The 16,449-nt window shown below is 36.8% G+C and overlaps 1 protein-coding gene across 10 annotated transcripts in view; it reads left to right on the forward strand.

Annotated features, from left to right (window-relative positions):
- plekha7b (pleckstrin homology domain containing, family A member 7b) overlaps positions 1 to 16,449 on the forward strand; it is a 78,831-nt gene that overhangs the window by 50,801 nt on the left and 11,581 nt on the right. For 6 of the 10 annotated variants that reach the window (XM_017304083.1, XM_017304081.1, XM_017304085.1 and 3 more), the window contains 12 exons: positions 3,486 to 3,569; positions 4,762 to 4,896; positions 5,763 to 5,816; positions 10,589 to 10,660; positions 11,795 to 11,875; positions 13,329 to 13,478; positions 14,176 to 14,277; positions 14,537 to 14,648; positions 14,820 to 15,013; positions 15,671 to 15,862; positions 15,958 to 16,066; positions 16,211 to 16,302. In XM_017304083.1, coding sequence (XP_017159572.1) covers positions 3,486 to 3,569; positions 4,762 to 4,896; positions 5,763 to 5,816; positions 10,589 to 10,660; positions 11,795 to 11,875; positions 13,329 to 13,478; positions 14,176 to 14,277; positions 14,537 to 14,648; positions 14,820 to 15,013; positions 15,671 to 15,862; positions 15,958 to 16,066; positions 16,211 to 16,302 — 1,377 coding nt within the window. The remainder of the gene's footprint in view (positions 1 to 3,485; positions 3,570 to 4,761; positions 4,897 to 5,762; positions 5,817 to 10,588; positions 10,661 to 11,794; positions 11,876 to 13,328; positions 13,479 to 14,175; positions 14,278 to 14,536; positions 14,649 to 14,819; positions 15,014 to 15,670; positions 15,863 to 15,957; positions 16,067 to 16,210; positions 16,303 to 16,449) is intronic. The other 4 variants (XM_017304086.1, XM_017304090.1, XM_017304082.1 and 1 more) reach the window with 3 other exon arrangements.

The following is a 16,449-nucleotide window of genomic DNA, read 5'->3' on the forward strand; positions in this document are numbered from 1 at the left end:
CCTCCACATGTGAAAAGTTCTCCTTCTGAACCAATACCACAGCTGCCAGCGCACACAAGCTTTACAACCAGCCCAATGGCTTTGCATAAGTAAACAGTGTCGTAGATGCCATCATTCACTTCAAGTGTCAAGACACTAATTACTACCACTAAACAGTGAGATTCACAATTACAGGAAGACACACGTTTAACAAAGGCAGCCACAGTGCTTGTGCAAAACAGCGACGTTTGTGGGAACTGCTTTTAGTCTGTGCCCAGCGTCTCAGAGGCTGATGGTGATTAAGTAACGCTGAACGCCTCTGTGGAACATCATTAAGAAGTACAGTGTGTTTTATCAGTGGCTAATCCAATTTGCCCAGGGCTTCTCAGCATCCCATAAACATCTTTACAGTATCCCAACCATCAGCACTGGTCTCTTTCTTCTGATCTTGCATTTAAATAAAAATCCTATTATACAGCAAAAAAACTGTGGCATGGGAATCTCAAAGGGAACGGCTTACAGGGCTTCTCTTGCTGGTAGCAAACAAATGTTATTTTAAGAAAGCAGGTTTGGTATAATTTATGTGTGGTTAATTAAATCTCTTGTTGTTTGTGTCCTTTTAAGGTTCTGTGGTGGGTCTAGGCTTTTTTGCTAATTCTGTGTGTTAAGCAGAAATGTCAAATCTTCCAGGCCCTGTAGCATCTGAAACTCGAGGCACACCTTGTTTCGAAGAAGAGGGAGAAAAGGATAGATGGAAAAAACAAAACTGCTGTGTAGGCCAATTTGTTTGCAGACTTGGAGGCAATAGTTTAACTTCGATTGAGTGTGATCTTTACCCCACTTTAACGCCTTACTGAAGACTACTTTTTATTAATTAGACATTCATATCTTTGACCCAAGCCTCTTCAAGTCAAAACTTGCTTAACATGGCTTTTAGTGGGACATTTTTTAAATATTTCGTTACTTTATTTTATTGTCTATTGCGCCTTTATCTTGACACTGTTTTGTTCTTTGTGTTTTATATGTTTTCTTTTATTGGGGCCTGCCATAGCAATGCACAGAAGAGCATTGAAATGCCTTGCGAAGCGGCTGGATCTTAGCATGTGGGCTGTTACTTCTGTTGGCATTTCTAGTAATTAGTGAAAAACGAGCCTAATTGGAAAAACACTCAGTTCCTACAGAGGAGGGCAGAGCTTCTAGTTAGAACTAGAGATGCCACCTTACTACAAGAACGCTTACTATAGACAAGTATATATGTTTTATAAAATATTTACCACCAATTACAAAAAAAAAACATTTTCACTTTTCTGCAAAATTTACCAACTGAACATTTTTTGTTAAGTAGCAAGTAGTATAAGATAATTAGCATTTCAAAATAACAGAAGACATCTTTCGAACAATAACAATATTTGTTGTTAATCTGTTGCCAAGAGATGAGTGTATTTTCTGGTAACCAAATGCCACGAAGTAAACATCTGACTTTTACTTTTGCAAAATTTACCAGCTGTAAATTTCTTGTCTTAGCAGATAAGCAGTATTTCAAAAGACCTTGTGTTTTATGAGCAATAATATTGCTTACTAATTTGGTGTTTATAGATGAGCGTTGTTTTCTGGTAACGAACTACCACGAAGTATTAATCAGATTTTTACTTTTGTGTTGAATGTCTGTTTTATTTACCACCAATGACAAAAAACAAACAAAAAACCTTTCCCCCTTTCTGCCAAATTCACCAACTGCACAATTCTTGTTTAAGATGAGTAGTATTTCAAAAGAGCAGAAGAAATCTTATGTTTTTTGAGCAATAACAATATTTGTTGTTAATCTGTTGCTAAGATACAAGTGTGTTTTGAGCACGTTTTCTAGTAACAAAGTGCCACAAAGTAAGAATCTGATTTTTTTACTTTTCCAAACTTTACCAACTGTAAATTTCTTGTGTATAAGCAGATAAGCAGTATTTCAAAAGAGCTTATTCAACAACAATAATATCAGTTATTAGTATGGTGTTAAGAGATGAGCGTTTTTTTCCTGGTAACGAACTGCCACGTAGTGTTAAGATTTTTACTTTTGTGTTGAATGTCTGTCTTATAGTACAGTATATCTACCACCAATGACAAAAAACAAACAAAATTTTTTTTTCCCTTTTCTGCCTAATTCACCAAGTGCACCATTCTTGTTAAGTAGTACACGTTGCATTTCAAAAGAGCAGAAGAAATCTTATGTTTTTTTGAATAATAATATTTGTTGTTAATCTGTTGCTAAGAGATGGGCATGTTTTCTGGTAACCAAGTGCTACGAAGTAAACATCTGATTTTTACTTTTGTGTTGAATATCTTTTATAAAACATTTACCACCAGTGACCAAAAAAAAAAAAAAAAAAACGTTTTCACTTTTCTGCCAAATTCACCAGCTGCACAATTCTTGTTACATAATAAGTAGTAGTAATGTTTAAAAAGAGCAGAGGAAATCTTATGTTTTTTAGAACAATAACAATATTTGTTGTTAGTCTGTTGCTAAGAGAAGAGAGTGTTTTCTGGTAACCAAGTGCCACGAAGTAAACATCTGATTTTTACTTTTGCAAAATTTACCAAATGTAAATTTCTTGGATCTAAGCAGATAAGCAGTATTTAAAAGAGCTTGTGTTTTATAAACAATAATATCAGTTATTAATGTGGTAAGAGATGGACGTTTTTTTTTTTTCTGGTAACGAACTGCCACGAAGTATAAATGACACCAATGACAAAAAAATTAATAATTTCATTTTTTTCTGCACAATCCGTGTTAACCTGTTAACAAGAAGTATAAGAAAAGCAGTATTTCAAAATAGCAGAAAAAAATCTTATGTTTTTTAGAATAATAACATTTGTTGTTAATCTGTTGCTAAGAGATGAGCGTTTTTCCTGGTAGTGAAGTGCCACTAAGTAAACATCAGATTTTTACTTTTGCAGAAGTAAAAATCAGAAGGCAGTACATTAACATTAGCATTAACATTAGCGGTAGCTACTGCTCACATTAGCATTAGCCTTTTCCCTATAATAAACCTTTTAGCTATTTTTGTTATTTATTAGCCATGTTTAGCACACTGAATGGAGGAAGTCAGTGCAAGACAACATACTAGTTATACCCCACATGCCACTGGCAGCATTAGGCTAACATTAGCATTTTAGCTTATACACTAATTTTAACATACTGAATGGAGTAAGTCCATGTTACTCAACATACAAATGACTCTCCACATGCTATTTAGTACATTGTAGCTTAATTTAGCATTGATGCTAATTTTTAGCATCAGAACACTGGGTTCCAACCGACGGGCACACTTTGGCAGGCCCCGTTTAAATTTCTTCAGAAATGTTCTAGTTTTTACTGATTATAAAGCACCTTGGTTAATCTAGTAGTTAATGTATAGGGCTATAAAAATAAATGCATTATTTTTTATTATATTCTGTTTGATTTAAATTTCTATATTTTTTTTAGTAACAAAGAGATAAACTATATCTTTCCACAGACTTCCCAAATAGAGAGAAGATCCGTGCCAGCTATGGGCTACATCACACACACCGTCAGTGCTCCCAGTCTACATGGCAAAACGGTACGATCTTTTGCTTCTGTTGCCTACTGTAATCTATTTATATTTTTTTGTTGTTGTTACTGTTACTGGCATACAGTACTGTGCGAAAGTATTTGGTTATTCATTGCTTTGCTTACAAGAGGCAATCTTTTAAAGTGTTCTTGATCAATACTTCTTCATGCTTTATGAAGACCTTTGAAAGTTTTCCTTTGCTGTTTGGCTGCTCAGTTTCCATTTATGATAAGGAAAGGCTGCATTAAGCTAGAGTGAGATTTTAACTTCACCACAACAAACAAAGAATATATGTATATAAAAAGATCAGCTCACAAGTAATCAACTCAGAATTAACAAAGCAAGACCACATTTATCTATATATTTTTTATGTCAGGCACAAAGGAGGTGAGCACAATGATCAGGTTGTGAAACTGTTTTTCCAGTTCATTCTTAAAAATAACTTCTTCCAAACTTTGTTCAAAAAGGTTCAAATTAATTTATTTTCATAGTGGAGATCCAGTATAAACGTGTTATCATTCGTGTATCAAATTATGATTGAAATAAAGTTGAAATTAGAGATGCGCTAACATCAACATTGGCTGATATTAGCTATTTTTTTTAATATTGCTTAATGTCGGGGTCCGAAAAAAACCTCATGAAACATTGATAAAGCAATGCTTTATCAATGTTTGAAAGATTCAAAGCATTACTTTATCAATGGAAGCAATGTATGAAGAAACAAGAGCTGTTGTTAAACTTTTGCACAGTGCTTTTCCTATTTAAGAGTAAATTAATAGCAAATTAAATACTGCTGAGTTTTGTTGTTTTGTTTTTTTTTTGCTAGGTTTCCACAATGATCTGTCCATGCTGCTTACATTGCTGCACTATGTTGTGGAGGAAAGCTTATCAAAATAGATAACCAAGCTCCAAATCTTCATAACTTTATAATGTTCCCAAAGAAAGAAGTTGTAGCAATTGCTCAGGGAGGATAACTATATCCTTTCTACAATGAGTTTCATTTGAATTAATTCAGTGAAAAAGTTCTTAATTGTTTTTTAAGTTACAAACAGACAGCAGTGTACTGGCCTCGGTGTCACTTGGCTCTGAAAGCCTCTACAGTAAAGCGGTTGTAATGCCCAGATGGTTATCAGATATTTTCTCTCATCCCTTTGTACCGTCACTTGCTGTGGGCCCCCCTTTAACTCTGGCTTGGCTACAGCCAGAGGAGTTGACTCTGCTTCTCATTCAACTGCGGAGGCACCAGGCCAAGATGGCTGGTGTGCATAGCCCCTGCAGTGCGTTCGCTCACCTGCAACACCACCAACACAACGGCCTTCTAGGCCCCAGCATGCAGGTCAGGGACGCTCATTCCTCCCTAAACGCAGCATTCTGCAACCCCTGCAAGTGCATTGTGGCCCCGTCTTCCCAGTCATTCCTGCACATTACTTCCCTGACATTTTGACAGACTCTGCAGTCTCTTTGGCACTGCCTGGTTGTCTGATTTTTATTCTACCATTCTGGCATGACGTGAATTGCATTGTAATTACCAGCTGCATTTATATCCTTTAATGTCACTTGTCCAAACATAACAGTGCTACTAGAGCTTTGCTTGACTGTGTTTATTAAAACTGTTAAAAGCTAATCTGTCATATTCAAAGCATGTTGCTTGTCAAAGTTGCTTATATGAAGCCACCCATTTTGACCGGTAGATGATGTTGCGCCACATTTTGATCTGTGTACATTAATGTTTTGTGTTTGGGGGGTTATCATTCTGAAGCACCCACCAGGCCATAGTCGTCTTCATGAGCCTGCGAGGGAAGATCACTGCTGTTAGACTAAAGCTGCAGTGCTGCTCAGTAATGACAACTCCACCCAGGTTCTCACGTCTAACCATTCTCCATTCTCATGAGGAAATATAGGCTCTCAGTCTGACCACATGTCATGCACAGGACCTGTGTTGCTGAGTTGTGCGAGAGGTCACAAATGAGACCTAAAAGCTTAAAGCAGTTCAAAAATGACACCATTACCTAATTACAATGTGGCTCCGCTAATTGCAGATAGAAGCATAGAGTTTGAAATACACTGTAATTGAGATCGAGTTAATTAAAGTTTTGTTTGTAAAGCCTGAACAGCACATAAAGACTAAAGGAGTCATCTGGTAACCCATTATCCTGTGCAGCTTCATTTCAAATGACTTATCTCTTCACTGCTCATTTAAAGGCTGATGATACTTACATACAACTGAAGAAGGACCTGGAGTATCTAGATCTGAAGGTGGGCCCCAACAGAGAAAACGCCACTTCATCCTTTTTCATCTTGTTCTCAGTATATTCTGCTCTGCTGCTGCTGGCTGCCTCCAGCACCTGCCTCCCTGATTCCCTTTTACCTGTATGTCCTCTGTTCTGTTCTGTGTTCTGCTCTCTACTGTTATGGTGGAATCAAAATGTCTTTCAACGCATACTTTATTTTGCTAATTCAATCAATATTGAACGATATGCTGGTTTGGATTCTCACGACAACCCTAATTACTTAACTAGAAGGCAACTGAACTTCTCTTGTTTTCACCTCTCAAACAAAGTGGAGTGAGTTAGCAAAATGTTTAGTTACCTTCTGCTTAAGCACTTACGAGTTTAATGCTACCACAAATGGTGGAAAAATGTAGACATCTCACCATAACACTAGATGATATATTATTCTGATGTGATTTGAGGTGCTCCTTCACAGGACTGAATGATGTAAAAAAAAAAAAAAAAATGCGACCCTCAGATCCCATCAGTATAACAAATACTTAACGTTTATTTGTTTTCTGGGTTTTATTGTAGCTAATAAGTGGCCTGTATGCTGTTCACACTGATGCACATTCAAAGCAAAATTATCTTTATGTTAAAAATTACATTACCTTTTAAAAACAGTAAATTGAGCTTCTGGTCTTGCTAGAATGTAAAAATGTTTTTGCATGCCAAGTCAATTGGCATTTCAACTGCTTTTGAAATTAATGGAAGCCGAGAACGGCCAAGTGAACGCAGTATTTTTTTTGTTTGCTCAAGATATAAATGTATTATCTCCAGAAAATTATCTCAATTACAAGATAATTTGAGTTTAAGTTTTATCATTCAGTATTGCTGTCATGACACGTAGCAATGATCTAAAAATGTTGTGATTAATGAAGGATGTTCCTAGTTATGACTTCTACTGCTTGAAATTTGATTGAAATTTGAAATACCAAAATATGTTAATCATATCAATCAAACAAGCAGAACACCAAAAATAAACAAATTTATCTTGCATTAGTAAACCAGATTAACTGTTTTGTTAATAGAAATGAGCACTGTTATCTGCAGATAATCCAAATAAAAAGTGTTTATCTATGGATAACTTTCAGAACAAAACTAAATCAAAAGATGACCACTCTCGGCTTCTTTACAGGTATGGTGTGATTAATTTGAGGAAATTTTGCACATAAAAGACCACAGATCTAATTTATGTATCGTAAATACCCAAAATAAGTTAATGATTATGTAAGGATCTTCTGGCATGCAGAGAAACATTTGTTTACATTGAAAATGGGTTTGGGTCAGTTTGCCTATTCACCAATTTGTTTATCTAACGTAATGCAACTTTGCCTTCCATTTTGTATGAAGAACAATTTCTTCCCCGTGTATGCAACTTATTAGGCGTCAGTCTGATTTTCTTAAGTGATTATTTTCAGAAATTTTAGTGATAAATGCTTATAATTTATTGAATTACAAATTATTTGGGAAGGATTTGTTTTTGAACCTATTACATTTACATTGGTTTTGTCACTTTCAATCAAATTCAAAACAACTTACATCATGTTACTGACATGTATTTTTCAGATTCATGAAACCCAATTTTCTTATGCTAGATTATGATCAGTATATAAAAAACAGCTTAAATTGTAGGTTGTCAAAGTGTGTATGAAACGTCTCCGTCAGGTTCAGATTGATGACAAAATGTCCTCCAGAAGACGACATTTTATACCAAACTTGTTCCAGGTATAAAACAACAAAAAACTACAAACTACGATTGGAAAATAGGCAAAATGACCAGCACCCATTGACAGTCTGTTTGAAATGTTTACATGGCTTATGTATGCCTGCTACAGTGTAAGAGAATCCTGAATACCTCAGTGCTGCTCTTTCAGAACAAAAACTGCAAAAGTGACGAAGCAATTAATTATTGGCAACTATATATGGTCTATTTTAAAAACATTTTGGTGTTGCTAGTTCACAAATAATGGCATAACTCACTGTTAGTCCAACAACAGCTGACATCTAAATGTCCTGATGAAAATAACTACATTTGAAAACTTGTACAAATAAACAGGAAGGTCAAACGTTCATGATGGTTATACTTTACATGATATGAAGATGGATTGAAACATGATTGCCTGTTATCTTAAATTAGCGGTAGTCATATATTTCGACAAATGTCACCACACTTAACACTTTCGATGTAAAATTGCAATTTTACTCAAATAACCTGTAGTTTCTAACATGAAAAAATATGATCTTTTGATCACTTAAAAGAATTTTCCCAGACCAGAAAATTATCCCAGCAACACCACAGAATACATTATGACACCCTCACATGCTGTAAAGCACCCAGTCTGACCAGTTTTATTTAATTTTTTTATTTTTACTTTGACATGCAGAGTCAGTGGAATACCCCTTTAACTGTGTCTGCCTTTTCCACTGCTCAGTAGTGCAGCGATGGGTGTGTCGATACTGACGTGGGTGTTGTATGAATCTACCACCAGCACCACAAACAAGTTTTGGCTTCAAGCACCACCAGCCATGAGAGACAAATCTCTGGATGTTATTGAAAAAAATAAAAATAAACAGCTCACACAGGATGCCCCACACAGGATGGGGCAACGGTTACTGTAGTTATGAATTTAAAAGAAATGTTTCAGTGACAATATTTATTGACAACATAAAACAACACGGTAAATGTTACTCCAGAAAGGGTTTGGACATCTTTACTTAAAGCAGCATAAAAGAAAAGATATTTAAGATTTAAGAAAATGTGCTATTTCATAGTAACTGAAAACAGAATGATAGTTTTTCATAAGACAAAAAAGACATAATTAGATTTTCTACATCTACCCCTATTAAGTTTTTATTGATTTCGTCTTGGGGGAGAAAAATAAACATCCATTCCGCCATTGTCTTTCGTTTATCTAAGATTGAGTTGTGAAGGCAAGAGATCCTGAAGCGAACCCCAGACGTATCTCTCCCCAGTGACGTCCTCCAGCTTATTCCGGGGGATTCCAAGGTGTTCCCAGGCCAAATGAGATCTATAATCCCTGCAGCATGTTCCATGTCTTCCCCAGGGTCTTCTCCCAATGAGACATGCCCATAAAGCCTTTACAGGGTGGAGCCCAGGGGGCATCAACCACTTCGACTTCCTTCTTTTTCTACTTTTTTACACCCTATCTCTAAGGCTAAGCCTTCCCATCTTGGAAAGTTTTTTTTTTTTGGTCGCTTGTATCCAGGCTCTCGTCCTTTTGGTCAGGATTTATATATCATGATCATAAATAGGAGCCAGAACATAATTGAACTGGTAAATTGAGAGCTTTGCTTTTTTGCCCAACTCTTTTGTTATTACAAAAAACCTGGAAGAGTCACTCCATTATTGCAGATGAAGGCCCCAAATCTGTCTGCCCATCCCCCTCTGCATCCTACTGTTACTCGTAAACAAGTTACCTACATACTTAAGCTTGTCTGATTGAGCCAGAGACTAATATCCAACACAAAAGATACAGTTAACCTTTTCTGGTTTAAAACCATGGCCTCAGACTTATAGGAGCTGACCTCATTCCAGTCACTTCACAATCAGCAGAAAAACACTAAAGATCATGTTGGAGGTGATGGGCCAAAGAACCCGACAGAACCACATCATCTGCGAAAAGCAAAGATGAGATCCTGAGGTTCCCAAACCAGACACACTCCTTGACTACACCTTGAAATCTTGCTCTTGAACATCACAAACAAGATTGTGACAAGGGGCAGCCATGAATATTATCACGTTTTTCTCCATTTGTGCATTATGTCTGAAGAAACAATGAGAAATATTTCTAATACGACCATTTCACGATTGTGCATCAGGATTTAGTTTTAATGATGTTTGCAGATATGGTATATTGGGAAAGTAATGTTTCATCTTGCTTTCCTACACATTTGGTTAACACAGTTTGATTACTACAGAAACTTCTTGCTCCATTGCTACCTTTTATCATCCAGCAAAACAAACACACTAAGGCCAGAAAGCTCAGATGAGCCAAAATGAGAAATAAAATATCTTCATCCATGTGAGTCCAGTTTTGTTCAGGTTAGAAAAAAACCCTAAAAACTTAACAGATGCTGAAAGGGTAGGATTTCCTCTTGAAATGATTTTCCACCCTCTGTAACAAACAATAGATGTGTACATATATTAATCATGTCTGTCTACTTGATAACAAAAAGCCCTTCATTTTGGGTTTCACCATTTACAAAGCGATTATTCATGCATAATGTTTGCCCAAGAGGAGCTAAAACAGTCTGGATTCAAATCATTTTTAGTAAATAATGCCAATTTATTACATATTCTGTCAATTTGTTCATACTTGAAATAAATCCTGTACAAAATGTACAATTTATGTCTTATTAAAATTGTTTTGTCCAAAATACTGAAAATGACATGCATTCAAAAAAACATATAAAATGTATATTTTTCTTTTTAAAAAAATCCTCATTGAAAAATATTCAGTAAGAGCAGCCCTGAGCTTTCAGGATTTCCTGAGACATGATCAGAAGTCTTTGTTTTTAAATATATTCTTCACTTTCACCACAATATCAGTGGATATTTTACCCTGTTTTTTTTCTATCTAATTTTATTTACCTTAACTTTTGCAGCAGTATCATTGTGGATTTTAAAGGAGACTACTTGTTCATACGTGCATTCATGAAAGGATTAGACAAATTCTAATATTTCAGTGGCATCATTGAGGGTTTTATGATGTTTTAAATAATTTTGAATTTCAGGTCACTGGACAGGAGAGCTTAAAAAAAGGGAGATCTTCAAGGCCTGTGAAAATTGCAGAAAGCGACGCGGATGTAAGTACACGTTGCCAGAGTTTACAGAACAAACGCCCTGTTTATCAGCCTCCCTTTTCTCCGTGATCTTCACTTCCGACTTCTGACAATCCACTACTGAGACGCGGCTGACTTCAGTCTGACTTTACTGTGCGCTTTAGTGTGGTTTTCTGTGTGTGTTTTTAACTTGCGGTAAACAGAGGCAGCAGAGCTAAGGGAACATGTGTGTTGCAACACTGTGGGGACACGCATCCACGCTGCACAGTGTGGGCCTGAGAGTATCGACCACAGCTTTTATTTTTCTCCCCACAATTTAAAGGGAAAAATGCATGTAATGGGAGTTTTAGATGTTGGGCTGTTAAATTTTTCAGTTTGATTTGCCTGATCCTGCTTTTTTCGTTCTTTGTTTTGCGCTGAATGGAGGTAAATAGGATGGATGTCTTGGCTTTTCATCATTAGCATTGTTCCACTTTAACAATTTATTAGAAATTGCCAGTAAATTTGTCTGAACAATGAATATTTCATGCAATTAAAAACAACAATATGTGGCAGCCAAATAAAAACAGCTTAATTATTAATTGAACAGAATGATAAATAGATCGGAGGAGGAGGGGGTGAAATACAGTGGGTGAGAAAGACTGTGAACTCGACAGTTTGTGTTGTTTTCATAAACACATAACCCATTTCTGGGAAAACAATTCTGTCACTCTCAGTAAACAAGCCTTTCTCCAGCAGTGAATGTGAAAATATGGATTTTTGATTATGATTACTCATAATGGGTATTACCAAATCTTTCCCCCTAACTAGACAGCGCAGAGCCTTTTGATATATCTTACTGTGTTGATGAGGAGAACTCCTCTGGGCTTTTTACAAAGATGAGCCTTATTGACAGACGGAGAAGGCTACAGTAGACGATCAATGCGTCTCCGGCGGCTGCAAGAGCTGAATGAAGACAAGAATGGAGCGTTTGGCCTCTGTTGTAAACACATGCTCTGTTTATCACCCCATTCTGTTTTATCTCTTTCCTGATTCTCTCTTGCTTTACTTTTCTACTCTGAAGTGTGAAGTATTATATATGGATTGCTTAGAGGGGGGATATGGATGCTCTTCTTTGTTTTCATCTGTTCTTATTACATCTGTTTGTTTTTCCTGCAGGTCAAACTAAGTCGACTTTGTGAACAGGACAAGATTCTTCAGGAACTCGAAGCAAGGATACGTAGTTTGAAGGAGGACAAGGTGTTTTCTTTTTGTTCTTTAATCATGATTAATAATTTAAAGATCTCCGGAGCTCATCGTTTTTAATAGTTTTGCCCACTAAAATCCTTCGGTTCGACATTACTGGCTCAAATCTGTGTGAATGTTTCAACTAAAGAGGAGATGATACATCAGTCCTCTGAGATGGGAAATGTCTGTGGACTTTTGAAACTTCAAAAATCCACAACATATGTTACTGCTCTGTGAGGGGAAAACTACAAGCTCGACAATACAGAGTGAGATGTCATCGGGGCCGTGGAACTTCTTTTACCAATTCATCGGTACCTCTGCTGGTAGAACGTTAAGGAAGCATAACAAATACATGTATGGACGCTAAAAACTGAAGTCACAGTATTTTTGCACAGTTTAGCAGTTGGTAGCGCTGTTGCCTTGCAGCAATAATCTCCTGGGTTTGAATCCTGCTCCAGGGATCTTTCTGCAATGAGTTTGCATGTTCTCCCTGTGCATGTTTGGATTCTCTCTTGGTATTCTGGCTTCCTCCAAAACAGTCAATAACCACCTGTTAGGTTAATTGATTACTCTAAATTGATCTTGTGTGCCCCACAATGACGCAATGACAGCTGGAGATGGGCAACAATGCCTGCAACCCTGTAAGTGACTGAATTGTCACTGTACTTGATATATAGTGGCATAAATTATTTTTATTTTCCCCTACACTCACTTTAGAACCACTTTTTAATAACACTTCCTTTATAAATATCCACAGTATAATAAAACTTTTAAAAGTATCCTTTCTGGTTTGCGTTTTGATGTGACATTTTGAGATTATCACTGGCCCCCATGTAACAACCTCTATTAAAACTGACTGGAGGCACCCCTGATTGCCAAATATGATGAGGAAACTAGATACATTTGTCTTTTATTGCAGTTGCATTAGTTAAGATGCACCAAAAGGTTTGCAGTTTACAAACTGAAAGCTTTTGGGATTTTGCCTCCCTTATGATGTGTCTTAAAATTCAAAGTAAAAGAACAAAAAATTATAATCAAAAATAAGGTTGCCAGGAATTGGCAACCTTTAAAAGAAGGTTGTTTTTTTAATGTTAGATTTTTTTTTTCTCACTGAAAAAATGTACTCAAATTACAGGTTGGATTTTTAAACATTTTTGAGTGTCAGATTATATATGTTGAAGTAAAAGATTAATGTAGTCTTAGGCTTTTTATACATCTTAACTAAGGGTGCCAATATGTGGTGAGATGTATTTAGTAAAAAGCTGTTTCTGAATTTCTAAATGGAGAATTCTTCCCACTGAGAAAATGTACCCAAATTAAAGGTTGGATTTTTCTGGTTTATGTTATGTAGTAAAATATTAATTTATGTTAAGGTTCTTCTACACATCTTCACCAGAATTGGCAATAAATATGAATAGCTACTGCACTGAGACTTCCTGCTCCTGTTTTTTTTTCTTCTCTTCAGGACAAGTTGGAATCTGTGCTGGATGTTTCCCACCACCAGATGGAGGAGTATCGAGATCAGCCGGCTCACGCTGAGAAAATTGCCTATCAGCAGAGATTGTTGCAAGAGGATGTGGTCCACATCAGGGCTGAAATATCTCAAGTGTCCACCGTAAGACCCAAGCTTCTCACTAATATTACAGATAAAAAAAAACTAACAAAAAACTGCAGCTCATTTGAGCTTTAAATATAACTAGTGCCATGTATTTTTCCACAAAAAAAGATTAGCTAGAAGGATGCTCTATTATTTCTCTGCTATTCTGGGTGTTGTGTTTCTTTAATTACTTGAGAACAAGATGTTCACTTCTGTTTTTAGTTCCCTTTTAGCTATTTCTGCAGCTGGCGCACATTGTTTCAGGTTGACTGTGACTATCAAAATGAGTGATTTGGGGAGAAACCTGAGGCTGTGAAAAAACTCATGAGTGTATTTCTCGGCAACATGGGTTAAAACGTTATCTGATATTCAAAATATTTAGCATTTGAATAGAGAATATCTAGTTTCAAATCTGCAGTTACAAACTAACCACAAGATTACAGGAAGTAAACAAGCACATCCTTTATTATTTGTCAGGTGTTGGTATTTAGTGTGGCTACAATAGAATGTAGTCAGTGCATATTTTAATCATATATGTACATTTACAATACAAACGAGTATATTTCAAGATATGTGAAATGCACATGTGTAAAAGGACGGCTACATGTTTCTTGAAATTAATTAAGTAAACATGGCTGTCCAAGAAAAGTTCATAATCTCAAAGTTGTGTTTTTTATTATGTCATAGTCGGAGAGTGTGTCTGATTTCTCTATAGGAGATGGAGAATGCATGGAATGAGTATACCCGACTGGAGAAAGATGTGGACTGGCTGAAGTCAGCCCTGCAGGGACAGATGAACCGCCATGATCTTTCCCAGGTCTATCTCTCTTTGCAGCCTTTCACTTTTATTCTGCACAGGCTTTAATCAGGAGGAGCTACAAATTATAAATTTTAAATTCTCATTCAAGGCAAAAAGGGATTTGGTCTGCGTCTGTTCAAAGATCATCCGTCAGTTTCATCTGATTTGGATGAAAGACAGACTTTGTATTTGGGTAGTTGTACAGTAAGCGTTGAAGACAGTCCATGTGTTCTGTCTGCTAATGTTGGAGCGGTTCTGTGTTTTTCTCTCTGAGCAGCAGGAGAAAGTGCAGCTCAGAAAAGAACTGTGGAGGATTGAGGATGTTATTGCAGGACTCTGCACCAATAAAGCTAATTACAAAGTCACAATTGCTTCTGTTACCAACCCAGGTGAGGTCACAAATGAGAAATCCAAACACTAGCAGCGCTATCTGAAACTTGTGTGCCCTAATCTTACTTACTACTTAAGCACTGAATGTTTTTTCTTTGAAAAAACAATAATAATAAAAGCAGTGTCTATGCATCTTCTTTTTATATTTTTATGCACATGACACTCTCCAGAGAGAAAATTTGTGCCTTCAGTGCCAGTATCATCAGTGCCTTCTGTGTCTGGGAGCCAGACTGCTGTGGAGATGAGATTGTCCCAGCAGCAGCCGCAGCAGAGCCCCCACCTCAGCCATGAACCCACGCTTACCTCCAGTTTCAGCCAACAGCCATTACAACACTCTGCTACCATCTTCAGTGGCTTCAAATGGGTGAGTGAACAACTCTTTATGTATCCTCGAACCCACACCATCTAATCCAACACCTGGTTATATAACCTGCCAGGTTACACACTTGGCTTCCACTCCTCCCCAAATCTATTCACGTTTCCAACACGCTCGTTTTGATGCTACATCTTTCTAATGCAGGTAAGGGAATTATTGCTGATAATAACTTCAAGCAGACCATTACTTTACAAACTCTGAACCAACCCCTTCAGTCATCACCATACTTGAATGCTTCACCCATTAAATGTCAGTGGCATTGAATGACATCTCTTAAAAAAATCAATAAAGTTTAAAAAATGCCAAGTTGATTATCAATTCCTATGGTGTATTTGTTAAATGTCAGTTTTAGAAATTAAGGTCTGTCTTTTGGGGTGAGAGTTTTAACAAAATGCACCTTTACAAGAAAGTTGCATTTAAAAAAAAGGACCAGAACAGGAAAGATATCTTTGATTTTTAGAATAACACCCTTGTAGTTTATTCAACTATTTATTAAACTTATAGGGACAAATTCTGCCTGAATTCTTAAAGAAACTTGAAATAACCTTTTATAAACTTAGTGCAGTGTTTATATACTGGTAATACAAAGACTGTATTTTTCATTTCAAGTTTCTCTAAGTGGCTCATAGTTGTCTGTGTGTGCAGTGTGAAGAAGATGTGCCTCCCAGACCTCCTCTACCTCAGCTCTACAGTCCAGAGGAGCATCCTCCCGCAGTGCCGCCATTGCCCCGGGAGACGACAGTCATCAGACACACCTCCGTGCGTGGCCTCAAGCGACAGTCTGACGAACGCAAAAGGGATCGAGAGATTGGCCAGTACACAAATGGGGACAGTAAAGTACGTGAGTTTGTTTTTTTTTTATGTTTGTGCTACTGACGTTCACAGATCTGAACCTGTTTCTTTTTGTTTTTTATCATTTGTGTGTCTTTCAGGTGGAACTGCGGCCTTTTCTGAGTGATCCGGAGCTCATAGGAGCCGGAGATGGCTGCAGTGTTGTAGCATCTGGCCGAGATGGAGGTTACCAGACGTTACCAAGCAGAGGTAGATGAACTGAACAGATTCTAACCCTGGCAGGTTATGCTTCAGATTGTGTGTTGTCTTAACATTATTAGATGCTTTTTTTAAATTATTATTTTAAATATCAAAGAGAGAACAATGTTTTATTATTTGTTGACTTCCCTTCAGGGGCAGCTAGCTCCTCACTGAGGGTGAATCAGTCTTCGAGCATCTCCTCATATGTGACTATTCGAAGATCTACTTCAGCTGCTGGTGTGACGGTGAGAGTTGGAAACAAAATAAATGAGAGTCTCGGCAGATCCAACCTTCATATGCCACAAAGTTTACTCACACTTCACTTCGTTTTAAACTACCTTAGCTCTAAAAATTAGATTTCTCTTTTTTCTTATATATATATATATATATAT

Source organism: Poecilia reticulata, linkage group LG3, assembly GCF_000633615.1.
Source record: "Poecilia reticulata strain Guanapo linkage group LG3, Guppy_female_1.0+MT, whole genome shotgun sequence".
Lineage (NCBI taxonomy): Eukaryota > Metazoa > Chordata > Actinopteri > Cyprinodontiformes > Poeciliidae > Poecilia > Poecilia reticulata.